The 21,587-nt window shown below is 30.9% G+C and overlaps 1 protein-coding gene across 1 annotated transcript in view; it reads left to right on the top strand.

The window, feature by feature from the left end:
* Window positions 1-21,587, top strand: part of LOC148313043 (neurexin 1-like) — a 201,086-nt gene that overhangs the window by 115,407 nt on the left and 64,092 nt on the right. The window contains exons 7-8 of the mRNA XM_088269555.1: window positions 1,696-1,856; window positions 7,320-7,346. Of these exons, the coding sequence (XP_088125681.1) occupies window positions 1,696-1,856; window positions 7,320-7,346 (188 nt within the window). The remainder of the gene's footprint in view (window positions 1-1,695; window positions 1,857-7,319; window positions 7,347-21,587) is intronic.

The raw sequence follows: 21,587 nt of genomic DNA, 5'->3' as shown, positions 1-21,587 counted from the left end.
CTAGGAAAATAGCGTATATATTGTATTTCCAATTTATTATTTATCTCATTTGATTTCAATCTTTATTTCATCCTTATCTTGCCTTCATCATCAAAAATGTGTTGGGTTGTTGTCCCGTGGGAAGTGTCGTGGACTTTTAAGTCAGAGTTTCTCGGTTTGAACCTCTCTACCACTATTAGATACCTATTTCTAATAATGAGCCGCTTAGGCTCAAAGAAATAGTATGAAATTAAACATTTGTGAAAATAATGAAAACACAAATTTTATTAAAATAAAAAAAAACGCTTAAAAGATAATCAAACTAGTCAAAGTTTGATTAAAACATTCTGATTAAGATATTTTTCATCATCTGTGTTGAGATTAGATTCATAAAATAAGGCAAAAACGCTATACACAGTGTTTTTTCCATGTCATTTACCAAGACACAAAAAGGAAATTTCCACAAAAGTTTTAAAAAAGGTAATTTTTCTCTAAAACAATTCGAATCTAGACAAAAGTTTTGGTAAAAAAGCTTCCAACTGTGTCTCACGGAGCTAAACGCTTGGTAGAGAATTTTTCTCGTTTATTCTGGAAATCACATCCATCTAAAGTGGCTCTATTTTCCGCACTGTTTTCCGGCTAAGCCTCCAGTAATCCGGTCCAGGCTTTGAGCTCTAACACCGGGGATTAATGTACGACCGTGTGACGCGGTAAACACGCATTCGTGGTGTGGCACTAGACATACGACACGTGCATACACACATGTCGTATGCACACATACCAATAAGGGTGGAGCTTGCCGTTTTCTGATACGGGGGAGTAAAAAATAACTTTTTAAGTAAAATGAAGTTCTGATATATGGGAGTGAAACATGAGGTTGGAAAAATATGGACAAAAGTAGACTGTACATAGTCAAAATATGATCTCTCAGACGAATGTGTGGCAAAACGGTGTCAACAAAAAAACTTGTTTTTAACCACTTAAGTTATATTTATTTTTAACAAGGACTAGTTTTGGAAGCTACAAATACTTTCATCTACGGGTTTAAATATAGTGTAATGTTTATGAAGCGACGATTGTTTGCAACGACAGATGGGTGTGGTTTCTACTCTCTCAGCCTACTCCTGCGCGTAAGGGCGTGATGGTACGTTAGTTAGTTAGTCTGTTGTGTTGTTTTTTTAAACTCTAATTTACTTGTTGAAACCTCCTAGGCGACAATAAACAAAATTAATACTTCATTAATTGATTCGGCAGTCACTTTGTGTTAATATCAATCTTAGTTTTACTTCTTAAATAATAATATTAATAAATCCCTTACCGCACCCCAATGGTGCATAGGGCACTGCTTCATATAAACGCATGAAGGAAAGGTGATCAGCCCTCCACTTCAGGTACCAGTCCAGTGTAATATGGAATAAATATTAGAGTGAAAAAATCACTTATATTTATTAAACCCCCCTGGGAATCGAACTCGGGACCTCTAGAACGGTAGGCGAGCGTGCTGACCATTACACTACGGAGGCGGACTAAAGGCGACAATAAACAAAAGAAAATACTTTATTTATTCGGCAGTCACTTTGTGTTAATATCAATCTTAGTTTTACTTCTTAAATACCTGGTAAAATTTTTAATCGAAAAACAAAAAGTTTCATCGACACTTATTGCATTTTTTAAAAATATTTTAATTGGATTTCTAATACACCGTCATTGTTTCAGGACATGGCCAGGACTACCTGAACCTCGCTGTAAGGGATGGGGGTGTGTCGCTGACTATGGGGTTATCGAATGGCAAGCAGGAGATGCACATCAAGCCCACAAGGGTCAGGTTCGATGACCACCAGTGGCACAAAGTCACCGTTCACAGGAGAATACAAGAGGTAATTTAGTTATCTTAATAGTTTAGTAAAAGTATTTTAAATGTATGTTGATATGCCTGAATGTATAAAGAAAAAAAAAGAAAATTGAGTGTCATGTGTACTGTAAGAAGATGATAATAAATATGATGAAAATAATATCAAGTGTACACAAACAATATTGTATATTTAATGTAATATAAACTAACTTAGAAGTAAAAAAAATGTAAGGAAAGTAACATGCATTTTTACACGATTCTCTTAATTATTGTAAATTAATGCATTTATTTTGTGGCTAGATTTTTTTTAATGTTAGAGATGTTAGTAAATAACCACTCACCGAGATTTAGGTCTATCGGTTTTAAGACGTACCCGTCTCTTCGTCAGGACAATCACTAAACCAGCATGCAAACAGTACTACCTGCCTCTACCATAATAATTTTTCTAAACAAATAATCACACAAAATATTAACCACATGCGTTTTTAGTACCCGAGGACCAACATACAAGGACTGCTGATCAACCAACACTAAAAGAGTATTTACCAGACCCCGTTTTTAGAATAGTACCATGGTAGTGACGTATAGTATTGTAAGCATGTTTTTATAGTGAATGTCCTGATGAAGAGACCGGTTTCGTCTAAAAACTGGTAGATTTTAATCGCGGCGAGTAGTTATATACTAACATTACTTACATCATGTAATCATTCTCTTTGTTCTGCGACTGTCATATTAATAATTCAGTACAGTATATATATTTTCTTTAATAAACTTATTATCTTTATAGCAACTTCTTTAACAGAGCGTACAAGTAATGTTTAAGAAGGAAGTAAATTTTACAAACTTTATGTAGAATTGAAATATATACAATTTATTAGGTAGAAAATTAGTAGACTTAAAATTAATCTTACGGTAAATCAAAGTCATAATAAAAAGTGAGTCTGTTAAAATAATTAGGGAAAAGTTATTATTTTATAATAAAATATTAATAAACATTAAATTTAACACTTTCCTTATCATTCATCGTTCAGTTAGGTATAATGCCACTTTAAAAAACATCTACTTTTTGACTACTGGATTCGGAATAATCATTCCATGTAGACTAAATGTAGACTCAAGTGAAATTGTTACGGTCTGACATTTACACAAAACTATAACTTGAAAGAGAGAGAGAAAAAAAATGAATCACAATGGGAATATTTTTGTTTTTTCGAAAATATCAATAATATCTAGTCACTTTCGATTTTAAATTCACTGTCTCAGTCATGGCTTATTTATTGAACGACTACCTCCAATTTGGGAATCCTCATTAAAATCGACATGGAAATTGGATGCGCCATGTTTGAATATATTAAGTTATAATTGCCACACCCCCGAAATAGAGCCTTACGTAAGATAGAACCTTTACCTACGTAGTATTAGAATATGTAAATAAGCTCACTGCAAGATGCAAATATTTGCTAGTCTCATTTGCAAGAAACACTATTATTGGAATCTGGGAGATTTCATTCGTCGCGAAGTTATATTTGGTATAACGAATGCTTCATTTCATTTCTATTATTTTAAATTTAAATTCACTAAGAAATATCCTACAGATATTATTTAAATATGAAAAGCTACAAAAAAGTCACGGGATAAGCAAAATAAAATCTGCCAAGAGTTACTTCTCATTTATGTGAAACAAAAAACAACAAAAAATGTTAATGCCAACTTTTCGTTTTCTCATTATTCTTCTATTTTTTTTTAATATCAGAATATCATCCATCATTTATCAATTATAAAATCAATCAAGGCATTGAGATTGAGTTTTCAAGACAAAAGGCATTTATGTTACAAACGGATGAATTTTTCCATCACAATATTTTGAATGCGTGAAAGTTTTTAATCCGTTTCTGCTATTAAAAAAAGTAACTTTTGTCAATAATAGAATTAACCGATCAAGTAACATGCAATTGATATCAATTGAAGCAAAAACACAACTTTCGAAATTTTATTCGTTTATTTTGTACGAATCTTGTCATAATGGGTAGAATCGTGAATGTTGCACACTTTACAAAGTGATCACTCAACCCACCGATGACAGGTTGTAATCCCTGTAAATTTTTAGACTTCGTATTCTTAGTATTCTTCGTCATCTATGCTGAGATTATTATTTAAAAAGAAAACAAGTTTTCTTATCAACTTCCACTTCCTTTGCAGCGAATACGTCCACTCCGGACGACAACTTGCAATGCTCAATAATAGCAACATTTAGGAGTCGATTCCCGTTTTTTAAATCACATTTTCATATGGTGTACGGAGTGCGTGGATGTTTTTGGCATCGTCAGGGAAGGGTAATCAACTATAACCTAACTATGAGTATTTCAATGTTTTAGAATTATTACATAAACTCTGATGATAACAAGGTTCTTGTCGAAACCGGTTGGAAAAAGTGTATCACTAAAAATTGGTTGAAACAAAGTTGTTTTATTTTATAAAGTTTATAAAATGTGCCACAAGTATCTAAAAAAACATTTAGGAAAATGTCTTATCAACTTTTAACTGTTTTTTTTTATCATTCGACTATTTGAATAGATCATCACTCGTATAAGATACGACTGAATTCAATGTCATATTTTACAGTTATCTAATTCTACACAGTACTTAAGGGTAGAGTATAAATTCATTTTGTTGACTACCCTAATCTGGGAACAATATTTCATATGCGACATAATAAAATCAGATTTTTAACCGTACCCAAAACACAATGGAATATATTCGCCGAGGCTTGCTCGACTGGAAGCGTGGGATATAGAAATATGCGGAAGTACCTGGATGTCAGGAGGCTTAATAAACGTCAAATATGTGTCAAAAGGCGCATGAATGTGGAGAGATAAAGCCTGAGGGTTGCTTTGAGGGACTGAGTAGTTCGAATTCCAGGCTGCGGGCCGAAGGTAAAGAATCCGCTTAGATCACATGCCTACCTTTTCATTTTACCTAAATATTTATGTAATTCACAACATTTTTAGTATGTTCAAATACTTGTTCACAAATCTGGGTTAATTTTACATTTTTGACATCTCAACATAAATAAAGAAGAAGCCTAAGATGGTTGTTATCCCTGTAAATGGCCAGACTTCCATATTCTTCATCTTTGTTGAGATGTCAAAAATTATATGTAAAATAACTCATATATTTGAAGATAAATATGTAATAGTTTTACTCTCACGGAGCAAATGTCACTTAGGTTCATAATGATAATGCTATGGGCACGTGTGTATTTTAAAAATACCAAGCATCTTCATTCTGATTTTCAACAAAATGTCCTTGACCTTATAATCAAAAGAATGGTCTTTTAGGACCCTTAAAAATGCTCATAAAATGGCTCTGTCTTCTATCTGCGAAGAGATCTCTATTTAATTATTATTGTTGCTCGCTGTACCCACTAAACTTCACGTCATTTTTCAGCCCTTCGTTTTATGGATCATAAAATATTTTTGATACCATCTAATACAAAGAAATAGGGTAAAATAGTGCAGGAAATCGGTGGGCATTCTTGGATTTTTTTATGGATTGTGTATCATAACACAAAAATATTTTCATGTGAGATTTGTACTAAAACGACATACTAATTTTCAATATTAACAGCACTTAATATTTTTAAAATCTTTTAAATTAAAGGAGTTGACCATTTATTTTTAACTATTACCATAAATAACACATTTTTTATCATTTATCGTTCAAATTGTGTAATACCACTTTAATAAACACTAATTCGTGACTACCGGTTTCGGAATAATCATTCCATCATCAGGTCATCAGGACCAAGAAATTTCAGTACGAAACTTTATTCTATTGTAGAATTTTAAATTTTGTTACTAAAATAGAAAAAAAAACAAATAAAAATGTTTGTGTAAAAAGTGAATACGTATACCAGATAGCTTGATGCTCTGACTTCCATATTCCCTTCGTACAAAAGTAAATTCTTGGTTCCTGATATTCATTTAATACGTATATCTAGTTATTTCATAAAATATGCGAAAAAAATTTCACCCACGTAAGAAAATTAAAATATTTACTTAAAAAAAAAACAGATTTTGTCCATGTAATGTGAGTGGTTTTGATTACAAGCATATTCAACTTCTAAACATCGAAGATAAATGGGTATGCAGTCTTACGCAGAATGGTTCTGTAAGTGTTTAAATTGATTACTTAAGCAAATTGATCATAGGTTGTAATCCCAATAAATAATATGAAAAATGATCACATACGCAAGCAGGTAATAAGTCATAATCCCTGTAAATTGTACTTTAATAAATTGATCATTTTTACAAGCATGTGATGGGTTGAAGAAATCTTTGTAATAATTGTTGAATTAAACACAGAATTTTTGAGTCTACTAAATTGTATTTTATTGTTATAAAACACTTATCAATATTGTGAAAAAAAAATCGCTTGGTTACGGTATTTTCAAACTTTCGTTTGAAACAATTGTCACAATATTCATTTTTATGTATTTTTTTAACAATAAAATACAACTAAGTAGACCAAAAATCGGTGTTTGATATAAAAATTAATACATAAATTAAAATGGAGTTCTACAAATTTAACGCCAAATCAATAAATAAATGAAAAAGTCTTTATTTTGTTCTCATATATTTTTAATTCATCACTGAGAGTTGAGAGACCTTTGATATATCTTGTGTACAATTTCATTAATATCGTCAATATTATTTTACCAACTATCTGTCAAATGTTAATATATATTAATTCGTTTAAGGGGTGTTTAGTTTGATTACATCGCTCCAGTTTAGTATTCGGGTAAATAAATCTTCATTAAGGGTAGCAATCGATACCGATCTGAAATAGGGGTAGTAGGAAGGAATGGGGGCGGTCTCCCAAAATAGGATCCTTTGGAACAAAACCTTCATTCTTCTGCTTCCTGCAAGTCTCGAGGGGTTGGATTTAATACAAAATAAGGGATCAGACATTATCCGTCAATATATCTAAAATCGTTGGCAATATTTCTTGATTTGTTTATTTTTAAAGAATTAACGTGTGGGTATTTTATTAAACATTATATTTTTATACTCGTATAACAATACGTTCATGAAACTTTGTCACAAGTTTCATTGTGAGAAGAAATATGTTTAATTTTTCAAGTTTCGAAGAATGAAAATTATTTTTGAGGTATGAAAATTAAATACATATTTGTAAAATATCAATTTTGAGTTTAATAATATAAACGCGATGAACAACACATGTGAACATCTGTTGTTTTCGAAAGAAGTCGTATTTGCATTAATAAACGCAAAATGTGGTCTTATGAAAGTGTTTTTTTTTAATATTTAAATCATCATGTTATTCCACACAGTAAATGTCATTTACGTCTCCGAAAATATTTTAATAATTTTATAATAAATTTCTAAACGTATAATAAAGTGCTCAAATATTATGTATTTAAAATAATTTCATTCATCATTTTAAAAATTTTGTTTGTTTGTTTCAGATTTCGCCGATAACCAGCTTCTGCAGGGTGAGTTTGATAATTTTAAATTTATATATTTATGAAAAAGTCACTGCAACTTTTATCCAAAAAAAAAATCGATTAATTATCTAATGATGTTTTTAGGCCAAGTTTTCCGTTAGTTTTTTTCAAATAATCACTTAACTTATTTTTTTACGTTTTTATATCTTTAAATTTATTGTTAATTTTTATATGTTTTTATTTAATATTATTAATCAATTTTTTATGTGCGTCCACAAATGTCAAGTAATCATATGGAATTTGTAAGCTTTGAAGACTGTACTCGTATAAGATGTCTAAGTAATTATATGATAAGTATTAAGAAGATTTATTAACAAAAAAAATTCACGTATCTACAATGATGAATACATTTTTTACATATGATACAACAGGAAAGGGGGTTTCTTAAAAGATAATATTATTTTAAAGCTTTATATAAAAATCACTAAAAGCTTTTATAAAGCACAAAGGTATAATATTTCATTGGAATTGGTTGTGGCTATCGTGTGACCAAAAGAAAATGGTGCGGAAAAGCTAATAAATGAGAAATTTTCTCACTTTTTTCAACCATATCCGGGTAAATGAATGGTTGATTTTCCGCCATTTCTAGATAAATGAATCGCTTAACCTACATTTGTGTTGGATCCATTCAATTCAAGGCGTTTTGTTAAACTATCCCTTACGGAATAGTTTAGATAAAGCCAAAGATTGCACAATGCTCGTTTACAATGTTGTATGCACAGAACACACACAGAAAAAAAACATCCAGATGTATGGGATATTATATAATAAAATAACAACTTCCAGTCTATTGAGGTCGGTTACGGCGAAACCCGCTGGGCGAAATAAATGATCAAATAAAATTAATGTGGAAAAAATTACATAGTATTTATTATTTATAAAATGCAGTTCCACCAAGAAATGTCAGTACAAAACTAAAATGTAATAAAAAAATGGGGTATTCTTAATTCATCTTGGATATTTCAATTGTGTTCCTACATTATCAACTGCTTCATAATATAAATATTTCATTATTTGTTTATGATGATGTTAGTTTTTTTTTCATTAATAACAAACATACAAAAAAAACGAAAAGTTTAATTCGAGTATTTTGTCATTGCCTTCTTAAATAATGTTCAAGAAAAGTCTTACAATGAAAAATATTGACATTAATTTGCAACTAATATATATTATCTATCACAAGTGTAAACATAAACTGATTTTTTATTGAGACGGTACAATACATACTTGGTACAAAAGTGACAGGTCACAAGTCTTGTAAATACCCTGACTTCTTAGTAAGTAGACTTGTTCATCTTTGAAGAGTATCAATAAAAAGCGTTTGTTTTTTAAAGCAGTGTATTTTAATAATGGTCAGGAGAATAATCGGCGTGTATGTATGAGGTTGGTAATAGAAACAGAGGAAAACTGATAAAAATTGGTATTTAAAATTCTTTAAAGTCGTCAAAAAGTCAGGTGAGAAGTCATAATAATCGGCGCGTATGTATGAAATGATTCATGAATGTGAAACACGAGAAGATTGTGTGCAATAATAGATTGGTGTGGCGTTCTATTCTCTCTGCCTACCACTACAAGGAAGCAGCGTGATGTTTGATGAAAAAAATGTGTTTAAGTCATTCACACGAACTTTATTTCTCCTTTAAAAGTATTTAAAGTTAAATAAATGCAATTAAACGTTCAGACACCATTCTGGTCGTACATTTATTTTCTTTTATTAAAAATAAACTAAGAGGGAGAAGTTTTATCTTCGGCTCCATTTACTTGAAAACAATATTGCAGGAAACTAATTTAATGTAATTCCCAAGTCGTGAAAAATTCATTCTTCAGTATTGTAGGTATACACTTTTAATGTAAGTTTTTTTTTACAGTTAAGGGAGGATTTACCCATCAGTTTACATCCATTGTATTAAAAATACATATTTACATATTTTTTAAATAATGTTACTTAAGGTGAAAATAATCGATGGCCCCCAACTCAATTAGCTGTAAACCTAGGTAACATTTAACGTAGTTTTATGTTTCTTGAATGTTTTTCGCAGATACTTTGTGGCAAATAAACACTATAAAATTAAACAACTTTGTTTTAACCACTTATTAATTAAAATACTCATAACTAATTAATAATTTGTAATAAATTATCAGTATTTTAATGATTTTAATGTTTTAGAATTTAATAAACCCTGATGATGACAAGGTTCTTTTCGAAACCGGTAGGTTAAAGTGTACATATAATATAAAAGTGTTTAAAACAAAGTTGTTTTATTTTATAAAATAATTTTAAGTTTTTTTAAAAAATAGTTTTCAAAAAAAGAGTGAAAAGCAAAGGCTTAAAAAAATTATTAAAAATATTTTTTTGCCACATTCCTATATATATTCTGTTTAAATTATATGCTGTTTAATGGATATAAAACTTCATTTTATGCATGAAACAGTATAAGATAGCAAGTCAAGAGAATCTAATGATCTAATTCATTGGGTGTACATCAGGAACTATATCCATCCTGCTGTGGCTCTAATAATCTCGTTTGTTGCCAAAAAAAACGTTCATGAAATGTTTGAAAGGTTTTTCCCGAAATATTTTACATACTAGGAGATGTCTGAAAATATTTTTAAAACATATTAAATTTGATTTTTCGATTGTTGATATTTTTCTTCACATTATTTTGAGTTTGTAAAAATGTTTGCGTACAAATACTGGATGATGAAACTCCAATAAATAATTCTTAGCCAATCCAGAAATAACGAACTTATATTTAGACATAATCAAAATTAAAATTAAAATTAAATTTTCAATTAAAAAATATATTGACTTCTTGTTAACCTTGTATATTTTCAATCTGCTAGATATCATACACTTCATATGTGTGTATATAATTTTGTGTTGTATTATTTTTTAAATTAATTAATTAATTTGTGATATACTGCGTAGAAATGAGAGAAGAAAACTTTTCGAACAAATTAAATTACATGAATATCGTTTTTTAAATACTCTCACATTACTTTACTTTAGAAAAATATATTTTCCAGATGGTCTCACCCTAATTGATCACATTAGGATCGTGGAGACGAATTTTCAATATTACATTACTGTTTTTCCAGATACTTTAAATTTAATACGGTTTTATTTTACTCTGCCTTTGAAAAAATTATATAGGGTAGAGATACGAGTATTATACAAGGATGTCCCAAAAGTCATGTTTTTATTATTGTTGCTGCAACGCTTCTAGTTGTAGCGTGTTTAAACTGATTCAGTGATGTGTGGGAAACTCTAAGCTATAAAACGCACTAAAGTTTAGTCTGTTGTGAACATCACTATAATCAGAATAACTGATTTAGAGCACTCGACAAAAAGCTGTCAAAACTCACGAATTGCTAAGAAAGTTTTTTTCTATCGTATATATAAGTTTCAAAAGTGTTGGGTTTTTTTATTCCATGGGGTTAAAGCCTTACTCAACTAGAAACTGAGGAAATGCGAATGCTTAGATGGTCAGCTGGAGTGCCATTTAGATAATAGATAAATAGTTCACGCATTCGTTTAAGCCTGGGTGTAACTGACATAAATTTTAATGTAGAGGAAAGGCAACTGAGATAGAATGACCACATAGGACGTATAGAACCTGAACATATTATAAACCAGGCAACCGCCATGGATCTTCCTCGTAAGACATTTAGAAGAAGACCAAAAAATTCATGGATGCTACAGAAAGATAACATGATTCGAAGGTATGACTTGAGTGACGTTGTCCTAAGACCTACAACCCGAGGACAATGTGATAAGTTGGGATAGAGCCAGGAGAAGAATATCGAAACTGATCTTAAAGGACTCCATTTTGAAATGAGAATTTTGAAGGTAGTTCCCATCGAAGCTTTCAAGAGTATGTACTGAACATGGAGTGTTCCTTGAAGAGTATTTACAATATGTACAAGAACTGTTCATTACTTTTTTTGAGAAATATATTTTACACGACCTTTGGGACTCACCCTGTACAAAGTGAGTAGGGGAGAGTGCCCATGGATGGGGCGTTTTTGATTTTGCCTCTCTAGTTCTTCTCTGTAAAATAAATCACAAAAAGTAAACGTGGTTACTCTTTATTCAATCTTTTAGCTACAAATATGACATACTTTGTTTTCTTAAAAAATCAACCTAACTGCCTGAAAAATCGATTTCAAATAATGTCTTAAAATGTCCCATTCATAAACACCCTCCCATGAGAGGGACACCAGTATACCATGAATGGGACATTAATTAAAATGCTAGATTGATGGAATAATTATATTTTAAAACAAAAATCATCTGTAGACACTTTCGTATAATACGTAGACACATGTAAAAGAAATTTTATTAAACATTATCGCAACATATTTGGCAAAAAAAGTTCAGATATCTTAATATTCCACAATTTTCATGGGCCACGAAATTTACATTTAAGCCATTGCATAAAAGTATATTGATATTCTCCTTCACATATGTGACACAAATTATCCTCCTTTCCTTTTGTTTTTGTCAGTGATACACCTTCTATTTCAACTGATTTATCTGAACTGATCTCTGTCATCACTCATTGAAATATTTTGTTGAAAACTGAGTTTTTTAAAAACTCTTTTAGCGTTTGGCTTATTTTTTGGTCTATTTGTAGGTTTTCATTTTCCATTCTTCAATAATTGTATTTTCAAAAACTTGTCCTTTTCTGAAGTGTCAGATATTATACTTGATTTCTCCTTACTGATTTATTTCTGTACTGTAGAACATATTCTTCCAGCTGAATTTAAATACGTGGAAAGTATTTCTTCTCGCTTCAGACTAAACTGACTAATTAAAAAAACTAACTTACGATCACGCCGCTTCCCCGTAGGGATAGGTAGAAAGAATAGAACGCCACACCACTCTTTGCAAACATTCTTTTCGCCTCTTCCACGTTCATGCATCTCCTCATACATACTTGCCGATTGTTACGACTCCTAACCTGACCACTTTCAACTATTTGGCTTACCTGATCGTGCCATGTTTTTCTCGGTCTTCCTCTGCTCCTTTTTCCAATAACATTCGCCTAGTAAATTTGTTTAACCGTTCTATTTTCACTCATTCGTTCTACATGTTCAAACCATCTCAACACATTTTTCTTAATTTTATCGATTATGCTTATCTCAGCTTTGCATTCCTTCCTTATTTCACTATTTGAACATCTATCATACATCGTTTTGTCGCACATTCTTCTGAGAGATCGCACTTCGACTGCATTCAGTCTACTTTCATCCTTATTTTGCCAACTCCATGTTTCACTTCTATACATTAGAGTTAGAACCAGGACTCCGTTATGCACTGCCAGTTTAGCTTCCGCTGATAGGCTCTTTTATTTCCTATCAGCCTTTACATGTTTGACATGTCTATAAAGAGAAGATTTTCCTATTGCATATGTCTTTGTAACCGACCTAATATTTTACTTTTATTTAAAACCTCTTCTACAGCAGCTTCAATTAGAACGTTGGTGATTGATGGTTGGTGAACTATGGCGTGTTTTTAGCATTATAACCTAAAAACAATATAATGTTTACAATGCGTGCAATACAAACGAGTACAAACGATTTTTAATATAAATTAAAAGTATTCGCCATGAATGGGACAATTTTCCCTTGAGTGGGACCGTCCCATTCATGATCACTGCGCGCGTCCCATTCAAGGGAATGCGTGATTTTTACAAAAATAGATAAATCGATACATTTATACTAAAGTAAATTTGATGAAACATACTTTATAATATCCTGAGAGAACCAACTTAAATAATTGTATATATCAATTGCAGCACTTATCAAAACCTATATGTACAAACAAAATCAAATTGCAGTATATAATTTACTTTTTGACGCAAAAAATTTGTAACACGTCTTACTCGCTTCACTGTCAGTCGAGAACTGAGGTTTTAGGATTAATCTGTCTTATATCGTAGCGTTCACGTTGGGTAATTTTTAATTTTTTTTTGTAACAATAGTTTGGGCTGGAGGACGATTGTCCCATTCATCCTCTGTCCCACTCATGGGCACTCTCCCCTACAAAAAGTAGAAAATGGTTCACGAAGCTGAATTACGTGACTAAATATCCAAATAATTGTTGATGGATGAGTATCGAATTTAGCAATGCTCAAATTCACGTCTTGGAATTGAGTGAGAATTTTATATCGGATCACGAGCTTTAAAGTAGTTTAACGGGTACCATTTTTTACTGCTAAATTGACAGAGAATTTATCTTGAGACTTGAGAAAATTGGACACCACTGAAACTTTAGCTTTAAGTTTAAAAAATTCGATTAGAAATAATTAAATTAATTACAATTGTATAAGAAATAATTCATCCATTTGATGTATTGTATAAACAAGTTAATCTTTGTAAGAAATACATGTATAAAAAAACAAACAATAGTTTTCACATAATTTTCTAGAAAATAACGGTCACTTGTGTATAATACTTGAACGCATGAACTAAAAATCGACATAAACGCAACCCTTTTGTGTATGTAAAACGATAGCAGAAAATTATGAAAAAAAAACTATTGAACTCGTGAAAAAACTAACCGACCACCACACCACCTTTCCGCAAGGCTAGACAGAAAGAATAAAACGCCAAACAGCTCTGTCTTTGGAAATATTTTTCGCCTCTTCCAAATTCATGCATCATTCAGATTCATTATTTTTATTTTGTCAAAAATAAATCGTTTATGACTGTTGTCAGAATAGTCCTAATTATATATTTCAAAAAATATTCACCCGAATTTTATGAAATTAATGGCGAACCATGTGTTCTGTAAAATTTTATGTTTATTTTTTAAATTTATTTCTAAAACTGATTAATAAATTAGGTATTACGTTAAAAGTTACGACCACGCATTTCCAAAAAACATGATGAATTGTGACAGATTTATAAGCTTGTTTCATGTTCCTTGTATATATATAACTTTAGTATGCAATCAAAACCCTAAAAATTATATCGTTATAAAAATATATTAACATCTCAACATAGATGAAAAAGGAAATTGAAGTCATAGGGCTTATGATCTGTATTAGGCTGGTTAAGTGATTACTTTACACACGTCCTACGTTCACCATTCTATCCATGACTGATAACCATACTAATCTTCTTCATCTACGTTGAGATGCCAAAATTTAAAAATAACTCCCAGGTGGAGAATATTCTGATTTGTAAACAAGTATTTAGACACACTATAAATGTTGTAAATATCACTTTTAATAGTATTTTATACTTTCTAATAAACTAGCAGCACACGATGGAGTTCTGGTTCCAACCTTTAAATATGGAAATAAAACATAGAGTTAGTCATATAAGGATTAAAGTAAACTTAATAAAGTCGAAATGCGATCTCTCAGACGTATGTAAATGAATCTTCAAGTCTTTATTCATTGTCTTCTCACCTCTGTACATCTGCCTCCACATTGCTTTCCCTTAGGCATTTCTTTGGTCGTTGCTTTTGTGTGTATTTCTCAGGCATTATTGCTTAATTTCACACCCTTTCGAGCTAACAGAATCTTGCTATAGTTTCACTCTCCTTCACATCTCGAGTATTTTGAATTAAACTTTACAAGTTGAATTAATTATTTAATAGGACGAAATACGTTTACCGGATTTATTATACTAATTAATAAGGCAGTCACCTGGGCACGTCCCTCAGTATAAGGGTTGAGGGTTGGCTCGCCTATTTATAGCTAGGCTACACGTTTAACTATTCAAGTGAATGCAGCCACCCCAGGAGACTTCGCTGAAACTTCAGATAAAGTAATGGGGATGGTTTCACTCATTAGGGATGAAATGTTTCCCTGTGCTCTCTTGCTATAAATGATTACTTATTAAATTTAACATAGTCATTCATAAGTGTGGTAGCAATTCATAATAATTGCTGTACACATGACGTATTTTCATGAGGCTTTTGAAGTTTATATATATATTCATGTTGTTAAGTTTATATTTATAGGGGTTTGAGTATAAACTTAAACGTAGATGGAAGCATTTGTAGTTTCTAAAACCAGCCGATAAAAAAATATATGTTAAACCGTTAAAGAATAACACTCGTTTTTTTTACCACTTATAATGATGACTAGTTTCGAAAGCTATTATCCTTCTTCAGGTCTAAATATGAACTTATATATTAACCGGTCTTATATTTAGACCTGACGATGGAAGCATAGCTTCCTAAACTAGTCGTCATAATAAAATAAATACAAGTGGTAAAAAAACAATTGTTTTCTTTTACAATTTCATAATGTCTTACCAAGTGTATGCCGAAACAATAAAAAAAATTACTTTTACATTTATTCGTTTCTTTCCTCAAAATTCTTATTTAAATCAGTTTTCTACATATTTTAGGTACCTCTACTTGTTTCTTCATTTCTTACCCATATAGCAGTAAAATCCTTGAGGCCATTTACAATTGTCACTTGTAACTTATTAAATAAATTAAAGGATGTTGACAAGATTCTTGAATGTAAGACTGATCACCTTGCTTTAGTGTACATGACGAAAGAATTAATCAGATCAATCAGAACCTAAAATCTAGTGATGTCCAAAGTCTACGTAACCGGAGGGCATATATGAGTTAATGTAAGGATTAAGAAAAAACTTATTTTTCTTCTAATCCTTATCCGCAACCAATGGTGCATAGGGCACTGCATCGTAGCGACGTAGTGTTATCTTGGTCGTTAATTGCACGAAGACAAGGTGATCTGCCCTGCGCTTCTTGTACCAGTCCAGGGTGATATTAAATATGTAAATATGAGAGTGAAAATCGGTCATATTTATTTTGACCCCCCTGGGAATAGAACCCGGGACGGTGCGCTATGGAGGTGCGCTAAGAAAAAAACTAGATCAGACATAAGATCCTCTCTGCATACCCCTGATGATGCCTTAAAAACGAATTCTTTATAAAGGTATTGGTTTCAATATCATAAATTTATTATTATTAACTATTCATTTTATCGAAAATATTTACTGGTACAATGAGCAACCTGTGGGCGATATCTACCCTCTTTAAGGACATACCTCCAAAATAAGGAAATAAATTAAAAGATTTTCTTATTTTTTACATCTTATAATACATTTCTGATAAAAACTATCCTTACTTTTGAACTAAATGCTCGTTATCAGAATATCAGGAAATATTAGCAACGACTTGACCTTTGCTTTCGTGGCTACGTCTAAACTTTAAGGAGCTTATAGTTTGAAAGAGGCTTAGTTCGTCTTTATGTCAATAAATGTATCATTATACTTTATTCTGCGGCTCAATACAGTTTAAATATTTTGAATTGAACCCACCTATTACGCATTGGAGGTCAATTTTAGCATTTTTTTGCTTGGTAAATGCCACTTTATCTTTACAAAGTTTTACCTGATAAATACCGGTCCATCTTTCAATATATCGGTGTTTGAAACTGATACGAAATGCATAGAAATTTTGGCATTTTTTTGCTTGGTAAATGCCACTTTATCTTTACAAAGTTTTACCTGGTAAATACCGGTCCATCTTTCAATCTTTTGGTGTTTGAAACTGATACGAAATGCATAGAAATTTTGGCATTTTTTTGCTTGGTAAATGCCACTACATCTTTACAAAGTTTTACCTGGTAAATACCGGTCCATCTTTCAATCTTTTGTTTGAAAATGATACGGAATGCATAGAAATACGTGTTTCAATAGATTTTAACAAACAGTGGTATTTACCAAGGAAAACGTAAATTAAAAATAAATCCTTTCCTTAAAGATCGATATTCTAGATATCTCAACTTGATAAACACAAGTGTATAAAGTGATCGCTTAAATCAGCCAAACACCAGCTCAGAAGCCCTGGGATGCTCAGACTTCCATCTTCTTTCATATAAAAAGGAACGATGCATGTTTCATATTGAGATATCATTAATATGTAATTCCTGTTCTAACCTTTATCCGCATCCAATGGTGCATAGGGCACTGCATCATATTGGCGCTGTGTTATTTTGATCGTATCTTCACACGAAGGCAAGATGATCACTCTTGCGCTTCAGTGACTAGTCCAGGGTAATATTAAATAAATATTAGAGTGTAAAATCACCCCACCCCCCCTTTGGGAATCGAACCCAGGACCTCCAGCACGGCAACTAAACAAGCATTCTTTTACACTACGGAGGCAAACGTGTTATAATATATCATAAAATTTAATTCTAATAATTAATTTTTATCAATTGTTTTTATTAAGGGTAGTATTTTCAATAAAATATTTTTTTTACAAATAAATATAAGTGATTTTATCACTCTAATATTTATTCAATATTACCCTGGGCTGGACCTGAAGCGGAGGGGTGATCACCTTTCTTTCAAGTGTTAACACTGCGTTTATATGATCCAGTGTCCTACGCACCATTTAGGTGCGGAAAAGGGTTTGATTTTTTTTACACATAAAAAAAGTACGAAAAAACTCATTTTAAATGTTTCCAATTGAACTTTTAAAAAGCATGTGGTAGTAATCTAAAAACTGTAAAATTTTAAAATCTTTAGAATCATTCGATGGTTTGTCGGTGACTTTCCACATTTTACACACGGGTTTGAAAATGTACGATGAGATGCCTGAATGTACGAAGAATGAAAAGAGTATGAAAGAATTTAAAAACAAATGTTTTATTTACTGTAAAGTGATGTAAATATATACAAAAAAAATGTTATTTGAATGTAACTAATAGTTTATATTAGTTGTTATATAAGCTAACTTAAGAAATAAATAAAAAAATAATATAAACTCCAAATATTTTGTAAGAAAATATTACCTGCAATGCGATATGATATGCTCGCAAGCCTCTGTTTGATACATTAAGTATACTTATAAACCTTAAGTGGCTTACAGTATGTACTTAAAGGAAAGATCTCTTCACTTAAATAGTATCCTACTTAACAATTCTGTGTAATAACATTTAAATACATTCAAACCTCTAATTAACACACGAATAAATCAATTGTGATATGTGAGGTATTTAATTATTATTTTTTTCATTTTTCTCATTTATTTATTAAATATATCTTTATCTGTTCATGTATTTTTTGTATTTTAGAACTTTAGGCATACATAGTCTTTCTTGAGCCAAAATACCTACTTGTTAAAATTTAATACAATTTATATATAAATATATTTTGTACGAGATGGTAACATTTACGCTTTTAAATATTATTACCATAAAATGAATGATATATTATTTATTGATTAGGCATCCGATTTGTGAATGACAGCTTGAAAGGGGTGAGTCTTTTGCTCAAACTCACCAAATAAAAAAAATGAGTTGACCCTTATTATTAAAGTTCTCGAATTTACAAAACGAGGTTCAAAATGAAATAGGTCACTCTTAAGACCGTTGAGGTACTTGGTAAAGCCTGGATTTAGATGCAACTAACGGGGCGATATTATTTCTCAATGGGCTTATACACAACTGAGCCATGCGCAAAAGGCAACATGGCTCTCCAATGGAATTATGTTGTTGTCTGAGAACGTTTATCAGCGCAACGTCTGTATTCATTGTTTTATAAATAATGAAACTAGATATTCTGCAGTGAAAGGCTTAAGGGATGATTATCTATCGAAATACGACATCAGAAGATGTAAGCTCATAAGCTTTTGTGATTTTACGATTATAAGCTTTTGTGATTTTATAAACAATAAACCATCGTTTATATTACTAAAAATAAAAATAAAAATTTAACATGTAAGTATTTCAGCTCAACAAAGGCCATGCCTAAAAAGCCGTCATACATCGCTCACTCTTTTCAAGAACGTCATAAATCAAAAATCCTCAATATTTAGTTGTTTTCGGAATGCCCAGAAAATGTGCTATATCCCAGCAAAAGAGGCATATTTTTAACTTAATATTTACCCGATACAGGTCAGAGAGTGTTGTTTTTGCATTTTGAAGAAAAGGTATTATTTAATATTTTTTTTTAAATATACTAAATATTTTTTGAATGTACAAAAAACCTTCAGGTTTTACCTAAGAAGATCTGTTGCATATTAAAAAGTTTAATAAGTGGCTTGATATTTATTTCAAATACATTGTTTTATATTTTTAAACTTTAAAAACGTTCTCCTGAAAAATCAAGTTTTTTTATTTATGACGTTCTTGAAAGGAGTGGGCGACATGTAGTAAAAGTAAAAATTATGTATCCACAAAATAAATGAATTTAAACAAAAAAAATAGGAAACGTTCTCTGCGTAAGATCACTCAAATTTAAGTAGAGCGTTCAATTTACATGTTAAACTCGCATTTTGGGATATTTAAACTAAGATAATCCTTTATGTAACTGTTTGCAATTTTGCAATAAGCATAGACAAAATTTACCGCTTGTATAAAATTAAATAAAGAACTGAACGCCTGAAACAACGAGACCAAAAAATATTTTTAAAAAAATGTCAACTCAGTAAATTCTTTCTTTATGAATATCAAACACGTAGAAGTTATTTTATTGATTATATCGAGAAAAGTATGTATGTTTTAAGCTGTGAACTGCCATTTTTTGGTGGAACTACATTTTATAGAATAAAATGACTATGTTTTTTTTTTCAACCTGGTTGCTGGTCAAATAAAATTCATGTGGAATGAATCACATAGTTGTTATTTTTTTCAATAAACTATCGTATACTACATTTTGAATTCTGTAAAATGCGTTTATCAATCATTTGACTATGTGTTAAAACCTAAAATCTCCTTTATTTTTTCTGCTAAATTGAGAAAAATTTAGTAAAAGTAGTGATAATTACAAAGTAAAATTTATATTAAAAATATGAAGATTTTACCTCAAAGTGCCGAATCAAATATTGGAATTTATTATATTTTGGGTTATTTTTCTGATTTAATGTTATTTAAATTATAAATAAGGTATTTACAAAATTTTAAATGCGTCCAAATACTTGTTCACAAACCTGGATTATCTCCAATTGGAAGTTATTTTACTTTTTCTCTGCTTAATAAGAAGCTTCCTTCATCTCACCGTAGATCCTCTAGTGAAGTGCTAGTGAATTCAAACTCTATGTTTCTAGTGTGATCAATATATCTAGAAGTTCCATGAATGTGAGCAGTGTGGTTATCAATCGTGGGTAGAATTGTTGAATGTTACACGTGTGTCAAACTAGTCTTCAACGGTCGTAAGCCCTGTAAACACCCAGACTTCCATTTTCTTATTTATCTATGTTGAGATGTCAAGATAATAAAAATGTATTTTTATCACCTGATGTTTTTTCAAACCAAAGCAATTAGATCACAATTAACAGACTTTATGGTAACGTACGTAGAACTACAAGTTCGAAAACACAGAAACATATCAAACAAAATCTAACACAAACCTCTTTTGGTCAAAAGAACATTGATTATTATGCAACTAAGTTGTACAGCCTGCTTCCATTATCTATAAAGTCAATAAAATATGATCTTTAAATTCATAATTTTATAATAGAAGTTATCTGAAATGAATCGTGGCCAAAGTCATGCCGTATTTTATATTCCTTAATAAAATTTTGTGAATAAATATCTTCAAAATTTCCCTTTATATAAAAACTCTGTGAGTGTACTTCTTTTACAATTTGTAATTATGTATACGATGAAATTAATAAATACACTGAGAATTTGTTTGAGCCATCTTCTTCTTCTTCTTTCTGTGCCACTTCTAACGAAGATTGGCTATCTTCGCTTTTGATGCTGCAGCTCGGAACAGAGATTTGGTGCTTCTGCCAAACCATTGACGTAGGTTTTTCAGCCATGATGTCCTTGGGCGTCTTTGAGTTCTTCGCCCCTCAATCTTTCCTTGTATGATAAGGTGGAGAAGACGATATTTTTCATTTCTCATGAAATGTCTAAAGCACATCAGCTTTCTCTGCTTGAGCCATCGTTAGTTTTTTTTGTAAAATTGAGAAAAAGTATAATTTATTACAAATATAAAAAGGGTATTTTCGTTTACAATAAAACTGCTTTAAAATACGTTACCTTTTTTATAAATAAAAAATGCAAATTTGTTTCAAAAGCATTATATTTTTACTCTCAGTTCTGGTTCTATTTGCGTCTGTCCCTTTTTAGCATGCTTTTATTATAATTATCTTAAAGCATAAAAATAAAACTCATTAAAAAAAATTATAATTAGTGACTATTGTTCGAATATTAATAATTGTTGGGGTGATAAAACTTTTCTCTTGTGTGTTTAAAAATACATTTTCAGTACCATCGT

Source organism: Brachycentrus maculatus, unplaced genomic scaffold (assembly GCF_059751285.1).
Source record: "Brachycentrus maculatus isolate JH-2025_06_01 unplaced genomic scaffold, ASM5975128v1 h1tg000025l, whole genome shotgun sequence".
NCBI lineage: Eukaryota > Metazoa > Arthropoda > Insecta > Trichoptera > Brachycentridae > Brachycentrus > Brachycentrus maculatus.
Note: the sequence above shows the minus strand (reverse complement) of the source record. Positions and strands in the feature narration are given on the sequence as shown.